This window comes from Nematostella vectensis, chromosome 1 (assembly GCF_932526225.1).
Source record: "Nematostella vectensis chromosome 1, jaNemVect1.1, whole genome shotgun sequence".
Taxonomy (NCBI): domain Eukaryota; kingdom Metazoa; phylum Cnidaria; class Anthozoa; order Actiniaria; family Edwardsiidae; genus Nematostella; species Nematostella vectensis.
This window is the reverse complement of record NC_064034.1, coordinates 8,842,179-8,862,915: the sequence shown is the minus strand read 5'-3', so window position 1 is coordinate 8,862,915 and position 20,737 is coordinate 8,842,179. Positions and strand designations below refer to the sequence as shown.

Genomic DNA, 20,737 nt, shown 5'->3' with positions numbered 1-20,737 from the left:
TACGAGTTCGAGACAAAGAGATCAGGTGTCAGGTTCTTGAATGACAGATAGGGCGGTCTGAGCAAGCTCCGCTTACCTAATCTAATTTGCTGCTTTTATTTTCTCTTTTCCGTCGACAATATAGCTTATTTGTCTTGCGGTCTGCGAGAATATTCATTTGCTCAATTTTTTTGCTAGCAGACGTAACAATTCGAGATACTAAGCTTTCCGTGGAACCGAAATCGCTGTGAATGTTTTTAGGGCAACTGAAGCGTTTCAATCTCGCACATCGTCTATGAATATAGCGACAAAGGCGTTTATCCACAAGGTATAATACCCAGACTGTGTGTTTTGGTAATTGTTTTGGGGGAGTGATAAGGCGCCATTTCCTCTAGCTTTATTTGCATTATAACAAAAGCATTCAGATAGAGAGTTATTTTCGCAACGGCTTAAAACGAAATACGCATAAAGGCTGGGGTAAGTGAAGTATAAGTTTTACCGACTCAAATGGGAGAATTGTGGAATAACCGTCTCTTACATCATATCTTTTTATACATGGGAGTCCTGTGGCGCATGAGGGAAGGGACAAAACTTTTTTAAAAGTAAGGGACAAAACTTTTTTAAAAAGCATAAGCTTTTTTCTGGTATGTAGCCGAATCCGACAATCCATTTTTTTTCTTTCGGGATTTCGCACCCTCCAACCACAAAGAAAAATCCTGGGTACGGGCCTGCCATGGGTACCAATACCAGAGCCTCCAGACTTCTCTCTCTTACTGGACCCAGGGTACTTTAGAATAAAAAGGCGGTGACTTATGAGCACCTACAAAGACAACAATAAAGATCAAATGAATTCAGAAAGTCTCAGAGTGGACGAAAATAAAATCTCAGTTTTTTTGTCCATATTTCTTGTCCTCGCCGCCCGCGCTGACTCTTTTGGGCAACAGGTGTAGCCCACCCCCACCCTCCCCCCTCCCCTGCTAGCAGCCAAAATTACAGTAAATGCATAATACATTATCTAAAATACAGGAGAAAATGCCTTGAAAGGACCTTTTGGGCCCCCTCAGTTGAAAATCCTGGCTACGCCGCTGCAACATTACCCCTTTTTCGTTAAATCAGTAATTCATGGTAGTGTTGTAATTAATTAGCAGTTTGGTAATTTATCAAATAAAGATGTAAAAAAAATAATCATCAAGTGTTCCTTTAAAACCAAGAGACGATAAATAAGGGAGATCAAACGTTTCTTGTTATCAATTTTATCAATTTGAAGTATTTTATTTTTACATTCGTGGTGATCTAAATCTATTATATATTACACTGATTATTATTAACAAAAGCGGTTAATAGTTATCATGGGAAATACTAATTTTCTCATTTGGATACCGTTCCCCTTTCAACAAGATTAATTCCGGCAACCTCATCGACATCATTTCGCGGTTTTGCTCAAACAATCCCGTAGACTTATTGGAACTAGAAATTCTTTATTTTCACACCGCGCCTAAAAAATAAATTTGTCAAAATGTTCAGAACATAAGTCTATAAATAATCATTAATGCAAAATATCTCTATTATAACTAAATTAAAAATGTTTTCTAAAAATTCTAGGAGATGACCCTTTATTTTTTACACAGCCATTAATATGTCATGGATCCTCCTTACAATACATGGCTTTTTATAACATCCTCTTATTGTTATAAACCTCATATATACTTTACAATGTTATTAGCGATTTCTGATAAGTGATCATCTCCGGGGGAAGGTAGATAGTATAGACGTTTTATGCACGTTACACACGTTTTAGGGACAGGCTTTCCGAAGGGGGAGAGGAAAAAAAAACAATAAAAAAAACTACTGTGTATACATTTCTTTGTGTGTTCTTTGTTCAATCTTTCCATCTTTTATATATTTTCAAACTATAGCGCCACTGAAAGCGTATAATCAAGGGCCCAGCGCTTTCGTTCTTCAGCCGCGAAAGTCACGCACGCAGAGTCATTTAGGGGCGCCACAAAGACTGTCCTCGAACACGTTGAACGCGATGAAAATAGTGAGGCAACAGGGTGAGACACCCAGATGTGTAAAAAGAGCCCCTGTCGAGCTATAACAATTAACGGATAGAGGTGGGTGGGGTGTATTCAGTTTAAAGATTCCGCGAAGCCTGTCTCGTGTCAGCTATACGCAGCCGCGTACTCGGTCCCATAGAGCCCTCGACACAATAGTGAGAACTCTTTGACGGCGTCCTTCACTCGCTTTTTGTTGCTATGACCCCTGAGACAGAGATGACGCAGAAAGAGACATCAGTACATGCTGCGATCAGCGGTATAAAAACATGCAGTTTAAGTCTTAGATTGAGGTAAGAAAGGAGACATGCGAGAATCCATAATCTGAATCCACACCCCCCCCCCCCCCCCCTATAGAGGGGGAGGGGGGAGGGGCACTGTCCCTTAGGGGTTAAGAAAGGCAACATCTGATGTCAGCTTTACGTAGTCTCTAGTTTACGCGTGCGCTCCTCGCTAAAAGCACCATGTATACGAGGCTAATCATCGATTCCCCTCTCAGAACATATGATAACAAGCTAATAAAGTAGTTGATGTCCCAGGAATCTAGTGAAATAAGATATCCGGGTTTACTGACCTCATCACGGAGCTGTAGAAATTCTGTTTTTGTTGAGTATTTACTAGAGTCGAAGGAAAGCCCTCGACGGCGATAAAGGGCTGAAAACAAACACGTTAGATATATTAATATACAAAAGGCTCAAACGACCACCACTTTGTCACGCTAAAATTTGCAAAATCTTCAAAGGAAAATAGGTGAATAACGCGTCTATCATAGTCGAGGGCTCGCATTCTCTTGTCAAGTTACCTTTTTCCCAATCGAATTCCGTAAATCTAACGTAAGAATTTCTTTTTGAAATTCCCCGGAATACTAATTAGAATTGAGGGTGTGTATGTGGGAGGAGGAAGAACAAAGCTCTACGCATGGGGGGAGGGGTGGGTACCTGCATCCACCTAGCTATGGAGTCTTTGCAATGCTTGTTGAGAGCTACCAGTATCTCAGCAAGGAGCTCTGCACACGGTCGCGGCACCCCGCCACCTATACCCTAGAAAATAAAATACAGAACAAATGTACTTTCAGCATAATTCCTGCAAAACTGGCGTACTGGTGGTCATTTCGCGTTCTTTTTCCTACAGCTCGACCACCCCACCCTCTTACGTCATATTTAACTACCATTTCGGGCTTGCTCGTCGGGGTTTCTCACCATATATAATGATAATGAGGAAGTAGGCCGGTTATGATTTTCAACGAACTCATCACCATCACCAGAAATCATCTCTACTGCAATCAAGCGTCATCATGACCACCACCTTCGCTACCATCATTCGCTATCATCATCATCATCATCATCATCATCAACAACCACTGTTGTGCGCCCCCACACGTAACGTCTAACCTTGATAACTCGGTCCACGAGGTGCTGTCCGTAAGCGTCGAGCGTGCGCCTGGTGAAGTCTGACGCCTCACATGTATTGACGAACTCCACCTTAAACAACAAGACGAGCGTGATGAACAGACGATGATTGCCACAGGCAAGACGGGAATAGGCTAGCATAGCGTAACCCTTACCAGAAGATGTTAACAGGCTAGCATAGCGTAACCTTTACCAGAAGATGTTAACATGCTAGCAAAGCGTAACCTTTACCAGAAGATGTTAACAGGCTAGCATAGCGTAATCTTTACCAGAAGATGTTAACAGGCTAGCATAGCGTAACCTTTACCAGAAGATGTTAACAGGCTAGCAAAGCGTAACCTTTACCAGAAGATGTTAACATGCTAGCAAAGCGTAACCTTTACCAGAAGATGGGAACAGGCTAGCATAGCGTAAACTTTACCAGAAGATGTTAACAGGCTAGCATAGCGTAAACTTTACCAGAAGATGTTAACAGGCTAGCATAGCGTAACCTTTACCAGAAGATGTTAACAGGCTAGCATAGCGTAACCTTTACCAGAAGATGTTAACAGGCTAGCATAGCGTAACCTTTACCAGAAGATGTTAACAGGCTAGCAAAGCGTAACTTTTACCAGAAGATGTTAACAGGCTAGCATAGCGTAACCTTTACCAGAAGATGTTAACAGGCTAGCATAGCGAAGCCTTTACCAGAAGATGTTAAGAGACTAGCATAGCGTAACCTTTACCAGAAGATGTTAACAGGCTAGCAAAGCGTAACCTTTACCAGAAGATGTTAACATGCTAGCAAAGCGTAACCTTTACCAGAAGATGTTCACAGGCTAGCATGGCGTAAACTTTACAAGATGTTCACAGGCTAGCATAGCGTAAACTTTAACAGAAGATGGGAACAGGCTTGCATAGCCTAAAATTTACCAAGAGAAGGTAACATGCTAGCATAGCGTAAACTTTACCAGAAGATGTTAACAGGCTAGCATAGCGTAAACTTTACCAGAAGATGGGAACAGGTTAGCATAGCGTAGATTTACCAGGAGAAGGTAACATGCTAGCATAGCGTAACCTTTACCATAAGATGTTAACAGGCTAGCTTAGCGTAACCTTTACCAGAAGATGTTAGCAGGCTAGCATGGCGTAAACTTTACAAGATGTTAACAGGCTAGCATAGCGTAAAATTTACCAGGAGAAGGAAACATGCTAGAATAGCGTAAACTTTACCAGAAGATGTTAACAGGCTAGCATAGTGTAAACTTTACCAGAAGATGTTAACAGGCTAGCATAGTGTAAACTTTACCAGAAGATGTTAACAGGCTAGCATAGTGTAAACTTTACCAGAAGATGGGAACAGGCTAGCATAGCGTAAACTAAATACAATAATATCAGTCATAGTAGTATCTCCGCAAGTCATAACTGTCATGAGGATAACCTAACCGTGAATGGACTGTATATTGACTGCGGCAAAATAAATACGTAATCAACTGTTCACGTGAGTCTTTGGGTGTAAAACTCACTCCCTCCAGACAAGTAAAATATATACTAGGGGAAAACTACTATCACCGGCGATATGCCGGAAGCTGGTACATTCATTGTTGATTATAATACCCACCAAAACTCGATAGTTTGCCACCCGAAAAACCCTATTGTAGTGATTGCAGACACTTACCCAGAAACGGCATGCTGCCCTAACTGCGTATGTCTCTGGTAGCTCGATTGCTGTCAAACCTTAAACGAGAAAAGTTAAGCTTATAAGCATGTTATCGTGTTTGAAAGAACCAAGGAAGAATTAAACCAGCCAAATGTTTGGAATGTATGAGATAAACCTACCACATTGAACGATCTGGATCGCCATATCTTCACAATTAAACACCATTTTTGCATTCGCCTTGAGCCCCTACAAATCAAATCACCATTGCATATGAATAAAACAAAAAACATAAAAACAAGGAATAGCGTTATCAGTACCGGCAGGTTTAATGCGCCCAAGGAATAGCTAAAGGCACTAATGATGAGGAACTCCGGGAGATTTTTGTTCTTGTCTTTAACGCACGCAAATCAGAGTAAATAATTCATCTTGGAATGTGAGCTTTATTGAAGTTGGCTAAAGTCGCCAAAAAAAATATTTATAGCATCGACAGTCATCGACAGACAGACATGGATCCAGCGCTTCCATTCTTCGGCCATGATTTGGAGCGCCGCTATGTTTCACCGGGCACAAAATGACTTACTCTCATCACTAGCTGCATGAAATTCTGTAGGATATCGCCATGGTCTCTCACACCTGTCATCGAAAACATCTACAGTTAGATAAAAGTCTTAGAGAAAACATATACAGTTATATACATGACCGTACCCAGGATTTTTCTTGGGGGGGGGGGGGGGGGGGGTGCGAAATCCGAAAAAGTGGACATAATTTTTCCGGTGGAAGGGGGGATGGAGGGAGTTCACTTATAAAAATCTGACCACCAGCGAAAAAATATATATTTTGTATGCCTTTGCAGTATCTCCACCGGACGTTTATTGTCGGATTTGACTACATACCTGAGTGATCTAGCTTATGCTTTATAATTTTGTCTACAAATAGCACGTCTATTGACAACCGAAAGTGGTGGACCTTCGGCCGTTGCACCCCTGCACCTCCCCCCCCCCCCCCCCCCCCCCCCCCCGGGTACGGACCTGATATAAAAATCTTACAGAAAACATCTACAGTTTTGCAAAAGTCTTACAAAACATCTGCAGTTATATGAAAGTCTTACAGAAATAAATACAGAAAAGAACTACAGTTCTACCAACTATATGTCCCGTAATAAATGATATACCTATTGCAAGTTGGACTTTATAAACCTGGTAATAAGGAGGATATACCAATACCTGCACGAGTTCCAGCAACGAAATTAGGATTATTTTTATTCCTGATTATTGGGGGATGAGTCATTTACTCACTGGTTTGTAGCAGACATAGCGAGTGTGAGATAAGCTTTTGGAACACCTCGGCGACCGTACCAAAGTGCTTTTCTTCACAACCGTACATGCCGACGAACTAAAAGAGAAACACAAATGACAAGCAAGTGATCGCACCACCTTTCTGCAAAAAAGTTGTGACCACATAAATACAAAAACAGTATCACTAGAAACGGAAACGTTATATGTGATGATAAAACAAGCTAAGATAATCTATATTATGCAGTCATCAGAAGGTCGAATGTAGTGTAGAAAATCTGAAAGTAGGAATAACATAAAGTAACATAAAACAGAGCTTCGTCCACGGGAACTAAACATTTCAATGACTTTTAATGAAACACAAAAACAAACAACAATCAATGGCAAACCACAACTACGCACACAATGCGTAACGTAGAAGTAGTTAAGTCAGTGGTGTTACCATGGCAGCAGAATCCAGAAGGGCGGGGCTGGATGAGTCGGTGAAGAACAGCACAAAGATCTCACCAACGATCGCTACGAGTTCGTCCATGTGGTCCCTAATGGTGTCGATCGCGCGCTCCAGACAGAGGCACAGATCCTTGGAAAGACAACAGCATGAGCGCGTAATGAGATTCAGTCATTTTACGACAGAAATTGGAGAAATGTTTTAACCGATATAGTGCCATACAAAGGCTTTACCTTTTTTTACCTCTAAAGATTTTAAAACTACGACTGAAATATGAAAACAAGTTGTAAATTTGTGAGTTCGCTTTTTACGCCACCGTGCGCGTGGCGTAAAAAGGAAATGACTGTCCCAAGCGTTACGCTCACTTTTAGCTGTGTTCAGAGCCTGACAAACAAAACTCTACCTTGACAAGTTCTGTACTTTTTTGCAACCAGGGCATGCACACTAAAGTCTTTGTTAGTAGAGTGGGCTAAGAATGGTAACGGTGAGTGCCAATTTCCTTTTTGCTGGTGCATTTCAGTATAGAGAAAACTGGTAGAGGACCCCTCAAGTGCTTCCAAATGAAAGTGCATATCAAAATACATTACAATACAGGGGTAACTATGAAGTATGACCTGTTCAAAGGGCGTTTAAACAAGGACCCGCACTATAAAAGGGGTTAGCTCCGCCTCCTTTCGGCTGAATAAAATTCAAATTTAAAGATGACAACACGCCGTAACATTGCGTCGGTAGTGAGACTTTTTAGTTCTGTTTTCGTTAATAATTTGAACTAATTTTTACTGCAAATTCCTGCTCTTTTGGTGGGTTATTCAATGTAAGTAGCAAAGAGAAAATAAAACCGAGCAAACGAGAAGAAAAGCGCTTCAAAAGTTGAGCTTAGGTTTCGCTCCTCGTGGGTAAACAAGACACGCTTGACGGAACTCCGGAGCCCTGCACCGCATAGCAGTTTACTGACAACTCGCCTTTCGTGGACCTGGTCCAGGCCCTTAAATGGCGCGGGTCCTTGTTTAACTGATAATTTTGAGGAAGGGGTAGGCGAGATACCTGTATGACATCATTATCACCGATCCACGGCTGCAGGGACTTTAGAGATGGCATAATTTCCTTCAAGACAACAGCCGACTGTGGAAAAACAATTTCTTTTATATAATACAATTTATATTCAAATGCATTAAATTTCAACCAGTCAATGTGTAAGTGGATGGAGCTCCACGCTTGGCGCAAGGTCCAACAATAAGGCCTGTAGGACAAAGTAGCAGCAGGATGTGGCATGCATGCCTACCGGGTGTACTTCAGAAGGCTTGATCTCAGGATCCAGGCATTTGAACAGTACAGCGAACATCTTCAGGTAGAACTGAAGCCTTTGCTTTGAGTCTTGTGAAGGCTGACGATAAAAAAGTCATTTACTGACAGACGAAGACGATCCAATCTAAGGGCTGCATGTTAAACCTTAGTTGAACTGAATACTTAAAAGCGGTTCTTCGTCGACAAGGTCTTTGCTATTTCGTGTATTAGTATAGTCTACTTCAGGGGGTTTAAAGTACAAGTTTAGTTCCATTTTACTTGTGACGTTACCTACCTGTTGCGTCACTACCTGAGCCAGAAGGTGGACATAGGGACCCACCGAGGACTGCAATCTCTCCACAAGCCTGTCGAGAGGGTTATAAGAGAGCGTGTAACCGATGCACTCCATACACCTTATCCGCTCCCTCTCCTAGCAGACAAAACCGTAATAATCATTATTAACTTGGCTAAGAATCGTCCGAAATGAAACTAAAAATAAAGCTTACCTTTATTACTTTTCCCGCAAGAGCTGCCTACCAACAACAAAATAAAGGAGTTTTGATAACAGTGTAAAAGCAACAAGGGTACATACTGACAATTATCAACAACAGCATGAAATACACAGCGGTTTTTTATAAACTACAGCATAAAATACACAGCGGTGCAGATTCAATAGAATCTTGGTAACTGGAATGTTAAATAGAAATTATCATTGAGTTATATTACAAGAGTTATTTTAATTTGAGTTATCAAGGGTAAGAATATTTAGAAAACTACTTGGAGGGAAAATTAAAACACTTTAAGTTAGCGTTAGATTTGAGCTATCAGAATTCCACTTGAATACATTATAAATGGTTAGCCAGCAAGAAAACATAACAGTGCCCAAGAATCGGGTCAAGATCGATCTCATGGACCTGCGCATGCGTTCAGCGTCACGTGACTCACCTGGCAGTGCGTCAGGATAGTCTGTTGTACGTCTGTGTCCAGGTCCTGGACGCACTCCTCACAAATACCGCGCAGGGCCTGGGTCGAAGCGGAAGCTAGGTCTGCTTGTGAGAGACCGCCGAGCAGAACCGGAAGTACCGTCCGTAGCTGATCCGGATGACACTTGAGCCATTCAGAGTATGAACCTGTACAAAGCACATCCGGCATTAACTTCGCGGTATTTGCCATGTACATCACCAGGGTACAGGCAGCCTATTGCACGTGCCTTATCCTCGTTTCAAGGGTCTTCAAGGTCGAATTGGGACCTATAAAAATGTGATAGAGGATGTTCTACTTGTGGTTGCCTTTTTTTCTGGCTTGTGGGATGTACGTGATGTTTTTTCCTTTCTCATAGTTTCTTTTTATTTTTTTGCATTTTTGATTTTATTGAGCAACTTTCTTGTGGAAGCGTTTTTTTTTTTCTTATTTTCGTTCTCTGGCCCACCTTCATTTACTGATGTCCTGTCCTTTGGTTAAAAAAAATGCGGCAGCCTTTCACTTTGAATAGCTGTTATTTAAAAATCGCCGCTATTTTTTTTTTTTAATTAATCGACCAAGGCCATAATGGAGGGGTTTTGTTCTTAGCCACGTACAATAGGCTAACTTCTACCCATGTGCAAGGGTTGGGCTGGAGCCGAAGGCATGTTGGCCCAGACAAATAGATGGCAACTGACTTACAAAACATACTATAAAACACGACATACTATTACAACTCACCAACCATAAGCAGAGCCGTTTGGGATATGTCTGCTTGCGGCGGTAGTTGGGATAGCAAGCTAAAGATGGCTGGCATGTAGGACTCCTCTTCCGGTTCCACATTCTCAGAGATGGACTGTACCAAGTAGAGTGTCGCTTCCACTGACTGAAGAAAAGCAGGAAGGAACTTAAAGATCAAAGCCTAAACACAGTTATATTGTATACAAGACATGCGAGCCACTATCGATTCTAATCTTCAAGGGTACTTCTCCTTAGCAACTGGAACCCTAGTCAGTTTATTAACATGTAAGAATTACAGACTGACCAGAAGACCCAGGTGCAATCATTTTAGTATTTTCTGAACAGGAAATCCAGCATCTAGATTGAATTCCTGTACAATTGCTTAAAGCAACGAGACATCCTTGGTTGGCAACAAGTCTACCATAAGTTATCATAAAGTGTATCCGACTTTACATGAATAAGGTGAGAGCTACCTGCCAGGAGGATGGCGTTTCATTTGTAAGTAGCGAGTACAGTGTAGAGTAAAGCTGGTGAAGAAGGTGGTCCCGCATAATACAATAAATGTACATCTGCAAGTGAAGTTTAATGATTATTATGAGTATTATGAGAATTAAAAAGCGTCTTCAAGTTGCAAGTCGCTTTTTTTAAAGAGTGCTTTCACAATGTCGATGAAATAAAACCTAAACAGTTACTACTTGTTTACAGTATATATTCAGGCGCTATCACTTAACCAGATTAGTTTAAGAAAAGGCACATTCAAAGGTAACAATGCATCGTTAGAACTTTTATTGTATAGGTAAGTCACTAAATAATAACTATTTATTAGTCACTATTCAAATTTCATTTCATGGACATAATGTAAGCACTCTAGCGCTTGAAATATCTAAAATGTGAAAATTTGAGACTAATAGGAGATTTGTTACACTCACAGAACTGGCAAAGGTACTCAAAGTAACATCAAACTGATGTTTAATCTACAGAAGACATGAGATCTACAGAAAACAGAAAACGGACTATAGGGCACGACAACCAAAAATGGTGCTCTGCACCATTTCTATAAACTAAGTACTTACCATAGTATCTGCAACATCTTGTCTGTAGTATCGGAACTGGTCTTTCTCATCTATCAAATAATGATATAACATTAAGATGGATTGCGCCTCACACAAACAGACAGAATAATGCTTATTTTCTTTTAGCGGTCACGGTAACGAATCCCGCATTCTGATTGGCTAATAGAGTGGTCCGGAGATTAGGTTAAACTGAATAAAAAAGGCCTCTGGCCTCGGTCAGTATTTCCATGACCTCGGTCACGGTATTTCACAATACTGACCTCCCGCCCGTCAAATAACCCCCATTTCTGCTGTACAACTGGGTAGATAAAAGCCAGGATAAGATGAAAGAGGCTGCTTTAATATATACCACATAAGAAATGACACACTTTCAGGGGGTCAAGGGTGGTGGACATGCGACCTACACCCAACCCTAGCAATGCCTCGTGGGTGTGGCTAAAACATCGTCTTACCTGAAGAGAACTGAGCCCATTCTGTCTCTGGGGGGTACTGTACTTTTCTGAGGAATACCTGAATGTCAAAGAAAACAGCAATTGTGTTTCCTGTTGTTAATACATCAACCCTGTCACCACAAGAGCCTTTGTGGAAAAACCCTCATAAAGTAGTTGACATTTATGGTAATGACTCAAAAGATTTCATGGTCAAATTTGTTAAGCATATGGAGCCTTACTTGAGTTAAGGTAGAGAAGACAGGCATGTAGGCTGCGCGTAGCTGCATCATGGGTTCTGGATCCTTACTGCAGATTTCATCCTACAGAGCAACACATAGTCTGAATTATTTCCAATAAAAGTCTCCCTACTTATCATAAAACAAACATACCATGAACTATGTTTCTGGGAAACTTCTTTTAAAAACAAACTAGCAGTCAGATATAGCCGGGCGCTCCAAACTACTTTCAATACCGAAAATGCAATTACGCGAAAATATGTGCTGCCACGCTAGAAGTATTCTTGTGCAACCATCCTGTTGCCATTAGCCATTTAGAGTAGTTTTTTTAATAATTGCTTTTTCTTTATGTTTATATCCATTTTTTTTCTTTTATTGTTAAGGGTTGGTGGAGCCGCGCTCTGTTGTTTCAACCTTACCGCTATTTTCAATATATGGGATTCTTATAAATAAATTTTAAAAAACAAGCAAACAAATAAATAAAAAAACTCTATAATATTTTTGGCAATTTCAGAATTTGTTGTAAAGGGTTACACTTGAGTTGGTGGAGGTGTGCTATGTTGTGTCAACCGTACCTCTATTTTCAATATGTGATCCTTATAAACAAACAAACAAACAAATAAACTCTATAATATTTTTTTTATTTTTCCAAAATTTGTCACACTTGATACTTTACTACTGAAGAGTGATCCCACTTCTGCCAGCATATTTATTTGCCGCGGCATAAGAAAAACTTAACACACCTTACCCAGTGCGAAATATAACAAACTAAAGTACAGTATATTGGGCCATGCTTCTAAGACCTGTCTTCATCACAATAGCGGTATAACCAACATGTTACTCTGGGTGCATAACAAAGGGAGACCATTACAGTGAATAGTCACAATACCTGCAGGGTGTACCAAAAGCTGAAGGTCATCTCACTGCACTGATCATCCACGGGGTACCAGCCAGGCGCATTGGTGCATTCCTGGTAATAAAATAAGGTAAATATTCACAGCATTCAGCAGGTATGCTGTTTGTGTTTTTGATATCATAACTGCCTGATAACTGCTTTGCTATATTGACAATATTTAAATCGGCGAAAGAACCTTGTAATTGACTTCTGCAGATAACTGATAGCAAGACTGAAGTTTCCTTAGGCTAAATGCTGAGAGCTGCAATGCCACTGCTTGAGCGGAACCAGGAAATACAAAAAAAATATGTAGATTTAGAAGAGTGCCTGGCAGACTCATGTGTGTGCCAATAATGTTGAAGTGAGGGCTTGAGCTACTGGTCAACATTGAATAATCAATATCCAAGCATTCGGAAGTCATGTTAGCATCAAGTGAAGAATATTAAAATCTGTATCTTATAGTTTTATAAAATTGAAGTAGCTTGACAGGGCTTGACAAGAAATTTTCTTAGAGAGAAGGCAGTTGATATGAATCAGTATATATGTTCTTACCAAAGTAATCTGCACTACTTGCATGGCCAGCTGTTGTCTCTCTTCTGTATCAGGCTCCAACAATAAGTTAGTGTGGGTCTCAACAACACTTGTGACAACTCGACAAAGACCAGAGGCAGTGTCCTACAAAACAGATAACAGTGGTACATGAAACGAATCGACACAGACCAGAGGCAGTGTCCTACCAAAATAGATAACAGTGGTACATAATACAAATCGACACAGACCAGAGGCAGTCTCCTACAAAAAAGATAACAGTGGTACATGAAACAAATTGACACAGACCAGAGGCAGTCTCCTACAAAATAGATAGCAGTGGTACATGAAACAAATCGACAAAGACCAGAGGCAGTCTCTTACAAAATAGATAACAGTGGTACATTAAACAACTTGACACAAGGCAGTGTCCTACAAAATAGATAACAGTGGTACATGAAACAAATCAACACAGGACCAGAAGCAGTGTCCTACAAAACAGATAACAGTGGTACATGAAACAAATCGACACACACCAGATGCAGTGTCCTTCAAAAAAGATAACAGTGGTACATAAAACAAATCGACACAGACCAGATGCAGTGTCCTACAAAATAGATAGCAGTGGTACATGAAACAAATCGACAAAGACCAGAGGCAGTCTCTTACAAAATAGATAACAGTGGTACATTAAACAACTTGACACAAGGCAGTGTCCTACAAAATAGATAACAGTGGTACATGAAACAAATCGACACAGGACCAGAGGCAGTCTCTTACAAAATAGATAACAGTGGTACATTAAACAACTTGACACAAGGCAGTGTCCTACAAAATAGATAACAGTGGTACATGAAACAAATCGACACAGGACCAGAAGCAGTGTCCTACAAAACAGATAACAGTGGTACATGAAACAAATCGACACACACCAGATGCAGTGTCCTTCAAAAAAGATAACAGTGGTACATAAAACAAATCGACACAGACCAGATGCAGTGTCCTACAAAATAGATAACAGTGGTACATGAAACAAATCAACACAATGCAGTGTCCTATAAAATAGATAAGTGGTACATAAAACAAATCGATAAATAAGGTAATACGTTTGTTGTATGTTATAACAAATAAAAAAAGTTGTAGAATACTTTGTTTTTTGTATTTTTCTTTGTCTGCAAAGGTACAAATGAAGCCCTCTGCACGCTACAACTACAAATGCTTGCAGTATTACAGTATGGTATTTTGTGTAACCTGTAACAGGACGTTCTTCTAAACGAGGGTTTTTGTTACTTATCTGGATACTGGGAACGTTCAACGGAAGTTGGATACAAATTGCATATGACAGAATGTCAAATATGCGTGAAATAACGTAGCACGTTTGCGGTTAGTGATGTTGTCTTAGCATTTCACAACAGAATGTTTAATCGCCTTGCATTTTGTGCAGATTAGAAAGGAAATAAATGGTGACCCTAGTATGACATCCCTACCCATAAACGAAATATACTGGTTCCGCCGGTTCCTCTTTAGTAATGCCGCATTTTGTCATATAAAACAGAACAAAGCAAATTTGATTCTCTGCATACAGTTTTGACCTCATCCATGCTGTGAAAGAAGGTCGATTCTTTTTTTAGTAATGCACATAATATTTTGGGCGATTCCAAGAATATTTGTTGGATACTTGGATGCTGAAGATGAATGGTATGTGATCTTACCATATCTCCACTTTGTAGTGCTTCATGCAGAGTTGAGTGGTACTGCACTAGGCTAGATATAAAGTTCCATAAATAGCTAGGATATCTGTAATACAAACATGACAGCCATAATCAATAATAATAAAAACGATAACTGATGAGAGGCATTTAATAAACTTGTCACTGTTATTACCGTTTTAACAGCCAAATCAAGATAAAGCATATACAACAAATATTAGCAAAAAAAGACTCTATAGCAGGTCCGTACCCAGGTTTTTTTTTGGGAGGGGGGGTGCGAAATCCGAAAAGTGCACTAAATTCTTCTGGAGGAGGGGGGGGGGAGGGAGTTTTCTGATAAAAATCTGACCACCACCATTCTTTATGTGATATATGGTTAATTACATACCAGAGTGATCTAGCTCATGCTTATAAAAATCTGACCACCAGCAAAAAAAAATATGCCTTTGTAGTATCTCCACGGGACATTTATTGTCGGATTTGACTACATACCTGAGTGATCTAGCTTATGCTTTATAGCTTTGTCTACAAATAGCACGTCTATTGAGAACTGTAAGTGGACTTTCGGCCATTGTGGGGGTGGGGGGTGGTGCATTCACAGCCCCGGCACCCCCCCCCCCCCCCCTGGGTTCGGGCCTGTACAGTCAACATGCATAGGGCAGATCCAGGAGTTCCCATTAGAGGGGGAGGAAGCAATGTATTTCTAAGCAAAATTGTTGAAAATAGGGGCAGGGCCACCCCTAGAACCACCAAAAATATTTTATTTTATTTTCTCTAACTGCAACAAAAAAAAACATATAATAAACTATAGACATTTTCATATATGTAGCAGCATGCTATAAGTAAAGCTGAAATATATTTCAATGTCAAGTTAAATACATACCTGTGGCTTGTTGGGTGTGTAACCACATCCACCAGCAAATCCACTGCACAATCAAACAACTCTGGGTTAGAAAGAGCCTCAAACACACTTGGGAGGTGGTTCACTACGTCAGCTATGGAACAACCAAACTGTATCCAGCTACAAAGGCAGCGCAGTGTCTATAAAAAAAGACAGTTGAAGAAAGTAAAGTTACTAGGAGAAAATATAATATAGTCCATCTTTTATCTCTAACACCTTCACCGTCTACATGGTAATCTAATCACTGTCACTGTATTACAAGTCATTATAATCATCACCACTATCATATCATCCTCATCTTGACAGCCCTATAGAAGTAGCCATGACCTTGTACCAAAGAACTCACCAATCCACCATAAGAAAAGCAAGGTTTAAGTACCATTCAGATTACCAGTCCCTTGTTGACTTCTGGTATTATGACTCTTGGGCGATGACTTATAGGTCATATCGCACATTATGATATTGTTATTACCACCATAGTTACCACAAATATCGCAAATGACTAGTTATTATTATATCTTGTCGTTGTCTTTATAATATCACCCTTATCATTATTATCACCATCGTCACTATCATTATCATCCTCACTGATATTCTTACCTTACCTTAATCAAAAATACCATCACCACAAACCAATCATTATCATCATCATCACCACTACCACTCTTATTGCAATAACTATCACCTCCATCATCACCTTCATCACTACTGCCATCATTATTATGGTGTGACTGGAATGACTAGAGACAGGCTATTTTAGCTCACATTTCAAGCATTGCAAGCCCTTTGTTGAAGCAAAAAAATTGGCTTTGACAAAGGGAATCTCAAAAAGTCACCTCAGAATCTACTTTTCCACAGAGGGCAAAAACAGACCACTGTTATCTTGTGTTGAATTCATTTCCACCATCAAAAAAGCACAATTATTATGCATTATTATTATGGTGTGACTAGAACGACTAGAGACAGGCTATTTTAGCTCACATTTCAAGCATTGCAAGCCCTTTGTTGAAGCAAAAAATTTGGCTTTGACAAAGGGAATCTCAAAAAGTCACCTCAGAATCTACTTTTCCACAGAGGGCAAAAACAGACCACTGTTATCTTGTGTTGAATTTATTTCCACCATCAAAAAAGCACAATGCGCAGCCATGTAGTTTGCATGAATAAGGCAGTACTAGTATGTTATGTTAAATTAGTCAAAAGCTAACCATTCGACCCACCCCCTCCCCCAAAAAAGTTTGAACCCTTGTCTTGAGAGGTAAAACATGCAATTCTAAGCTATTGCATAACTTTTCAACACCAGAACTAATATAAGTAATAATAAGTTTATATAAGTACATACCTGTAACCTATTATGGGGTGTTGAATGTGAAGAAACTCCTTTCTCCGTAATCTTTAATACTAAAATGAAAATGGTCAAAGTTAAGTTGGGGTGCATATATTATAACAGCTTACAAGCTATATACAGTAACTTGTCTGGTACAGCCATCACATTAAGACATACCAATTTCTGATGTTGATAAATCTGGTGTGTGATTCCTGACAATAACTTTACACGGCTAATGCTCCTATACCTTGCTTCATTGCCGTTTGTAGCTCCCCTCTTAGTTCCATTTTTCGGGTGGCATTCAGTTGTGCTGACATGAACTTTAACAAAACAATAACAAAGTATTATGAGTATCTGGTAGCATTTTCTACTCTTAAATGATACACCAAAATAAACCATCAACCATGGCATTCAGAGAAAGCACCAATTAACCAACCTCCTCAGGAAGAACTGTGAGAACTTCCAGTAGAACATTATACATGGCATTGTCCTGCAATATGCAAAAAAATGAAAAGTTAGTAAAAGCTTTCTGGCATACTGTGCTCTGCAGATTGTTATAATTCTTACTTGTGTTTCTGCTACATTTTGCAATGAACTGATGATATCACTAACAGCATTGGTCCAATGTTCAGGCATCATTTGCAAGGCAAATGCCCCAAGCTGCAACAAAAATGGCACCACATTTTATCAAAGGCCTCAGGCCTTCTCACTAGTTGTATTGTTTTTAACCAATGTATAACAAATCTCATAAAAGTCACTCTTGTTTGAAAAACTGTCATTTTTCTAGCTTGCTCAGTCATTTCCTTATTTAGGAGTTCGCGTCAATCCTTTTTTCCCTTTTTTATTGCTCTAGAGCTTTGTAAGTCGAGAATTTCCACATAAACCTGGAATTCAGGTGTTTACTAAGATTATGCTGGCAGACATCTTGGAAATGGAGCATAGTTCCTAAAGTTTTAGAATATCACAGGTCTCCTGCGCGCTCGTCCCAGGCTCTTTTAGACCATTTAGAAAAACGACATTGATTGATATGTTGACATATCAATTAACATTTTAACTCATTATGTTGCTGATACATTACATACAGACTCTACAGTCATATTGGCAAGCATGGCTATACTTGTATCACTTACAGCAACACAAAGCCTGGTGGAGACGATCTTTGGCCCTCTTGCAAAGAGCAGGATATGGTTCAAGATCTCTGTGCGGAGGGCGCCATAGTGTTCTTCTATCAGTTCAGACCTAAACACCAATGACATTTTTTAGTAGGAATAAGAAGGAGGTTTTGCTTCCATGTGATAATTTTTTCTACATTTATCCACACAAAACATAAGTGGTGAATTGTCAACAAATTGTTTTCAGACGTCCAAAGATAATGGCCTTGGAAAAATTAGGAGGCTCCAGATTAAAGATTGGTCAATTCCAAGAAATCTGGGGGAAATACCCCCAAAAGTTGGAGGTTAGCATAAGTTGGCAGAAATTGTATCGCAGTTCCAATATTGATGTTGGATAATTTGATCTCTAAATTACATGTTAATACATACCAGTTTCTAGAGATCTTAAAATGTAACATTGATGCTCCAAAGAACTGCACTTCCTGGGACTAAAAAAAGCATTGCACTTGAACATTTGGTTCAGCTCTCAGTTGACTGAATAGGTTGAATGGTCACTGTCTTTAGTACCTTGTCTTTCTGAAGCAGATGCCAGCACAGTTGCCATGCCACCTGTGATTTCTGTGTTGCTAATAACCAAGTATGTGCGCTGCTCCTGTTGGCTTGGTCTGTGTCATTATATAGACTATATAGGGCCTGGGAGCATAACATGTGCTTAGGCTATATATTATGACAAGTCAGAGCACATCTCATATCATCATTATTAAGTTGGTTGTTTTACAATAATATTTTTGCAACTTTTGTAGCAATTAAGACAGAACACATTCACAATGTGTATATCGCGAGAATTTATTCCTTCTGTGTGTACAGTAGTAACAATTTCAGAAACAGAACATTTTATGGTACTAGCATTTTAGCGATAAAATTGATGATTTAGCGTAAAAACGGTCATATACGAGACATATAATTAAAAGTACGAATACAGCAAACAGATATTAAAAATGAATTGGAGGGAAAATCGTTCCCTTTTTAAAAGCTGCTAAGAACTACCTCAAACACATCCACTATAATTGAAGAGTAATGCACCAAGTCACTCCCCGTGGCATTTCCTTTATCTCAAAATATCTCATTTCCACTATCACAAAACGCGCTAATGAGGAGGCGGCGTTCCAGATAACTCTTCACTACTTGAACATTACAACAAGAGAGATAAACTCATGACGTTTCGTAAAGAGCACCAAAAGAAGGAACACATTCATAAACTTATGATCCAAAGTCGCGATTTGAACGCAAGCTCACCTTCTCGCATTGTGAAACCAAGTTCTGTATCTCCTGCTCGCAGGAATCCATGATATTGTGGACTGAGCTTTCAAGTGGTAAATTAACGGCAGCGTTTTGTTCAGTTTCAAGGCACAAGCGCCACTAAGCAAAAGCTAATCCCTTCCATCTGAACAACGCAGCCTTTACCGTCTTGACGCCGCCATCTTTATTGTGTCCGTAGCTGGGACACCTGTGGTACTTCCACAGGGCACCCAAAGCATAACCCCCCCGCGCAGGTGATGCTTCGATGAACGTACTTTAGTACTTATGACGTTTTTTTTTATTATTATTATTATTATTATTATTATTATTATTATTATTATTATTATTATTATTATTATTATTATTATGCACTATTAATATCTTTAGATAAATTACATGTGTCCCTCGAAAGAAAAAAAAATTAAGAATAGGAACTTTAGACCATTTACATTATTAAGAAACTACCAAAGGAATTGCAGGATGATAATAAAATATATTTTTGCAACAATCAAATAAGTAGGGTAACACTTGACACTTAGCTTCTAAAGCTGAGTTTTTAATGCAATAAAAAGCTATGTACAGGCCCGTACCCAGGGGGGAGCACTCCCCCCCCCCCCCCCCCCCCTGCAGCCAAATCCGACAGTAAACGTCTCGTGGAAAAATCACTTTTGTTCTTTCGGGGATGGTCAGATTTTTATCAGAAAACTCCCTCCCTCCAACCCCCCCCCCCCTCCCCAGAAAAAATAGGTATATTTTTTTTCGGATGTCACCCCCCCCCCCCCCCCCCCAAAGAATGGGTACGGGCCTGATGTACACAGCGCCTCATACTAAACAATAAACACTATTTATTATATTTGTATTTTGAAAAAGCTCAACTCGTATTAGGCTCCATTTCCAGCTCATTTCTGTGAGCCCGCGTCAAAGGCTAGGGGATGTTTTTGTCCCCTATTTTTTATTTTTTGGGGGGAGGGGGGATTCATATTATCTTGCGTGAAAGGCATGGAAGGTCTACTCATTTCTCCACGTGGCCTTTTCTGGGGTAATCATCTACAGGGTTGTTAGCTTAGGTGTTTTCCTTTTTTGGTTGATCCTATAATTAAAATGTGTTTAAAGTAGATTATCGGTAAACGTTATTCATAATAATGACTCATTTTTGCTGCATCGTTTGTACTCAGACCACTTGTATTTAATCCAAATGGCGGTGCTAGATTTTGTGTACACGCACCTCATCCTGTGACTTCATTTGATGCGACACATCTTTTTGTCTTCTTGGAACTAGCTTCGTGATGGACAAGCTTTCCTTTCCTTTTCTTTTCTTTTCTTTTCTTTTCTTTTCTTTTCTTTTCTTTTCTTTTCTTTCTCTTCTATTTCTTCCTCTCTTTGACACCCATCCTTTCTCCTTGCAGAGACAATTGTTCAGCTT

General features: G+C 39.8%; 1 protein-coding gene across 1 annotated transcript; it reads right to left on the bottom strand.

Moving 5' to 3' along the window:
• Positions 1-1,200: 1,200 nt before the first annotated feature.
• LOC5520370 (importin-13) lies at positions 1,201-19,528 on the bottom strand. The gene is made up of 31 exons (XM_032365341.2): positions 19,312-19,528; positions 18,583-18,708; positions 18,445-18,503; positions 18,034-18,142; positions 17,471-17,563; positions 17,340-17,393; positions 17,151-17,223; positions 16,919-16,977; positions 15,562-15,719; positions 14,682-14,766; positions 12,994-13,116; positions 12,436-12,516; positions 11,550-11,630; positions 11,332-11,389; positions 10,880-10,929; positions 10,280-10,375; positions 9,807-9,951; positions 9,051-9,235; positions 8,612-8,638; positions 8,401-8,535; positions 8,104-8,205; positions 7,866-7,943; positions 6,816-6,953; positions 6,377-6,473; positions 5,662-5,714; positions 5,261-5,327; positions 5,100-5,158; positions 3,425-3,514; positions 2,972-3,073; positions 2,608-2,687; positions 1,201-2,241 (listed from the first exon to the last, which is right to left on the bottom strand). The coding sequence occupies exons 1-31, from the start codon at positions 19,360-19,362 to the stop codon at positions 2,142-2,144; spliced, it is 2,814 nt and encodes a 937-aa protein (XP_032221232.2). The 5' UTR covers positions 19,363-19,528; the 3' UTR covers positions 1,201-2,141.
• Positions 19,529-20,737: the final 1,209 nt, after the last annotated feature.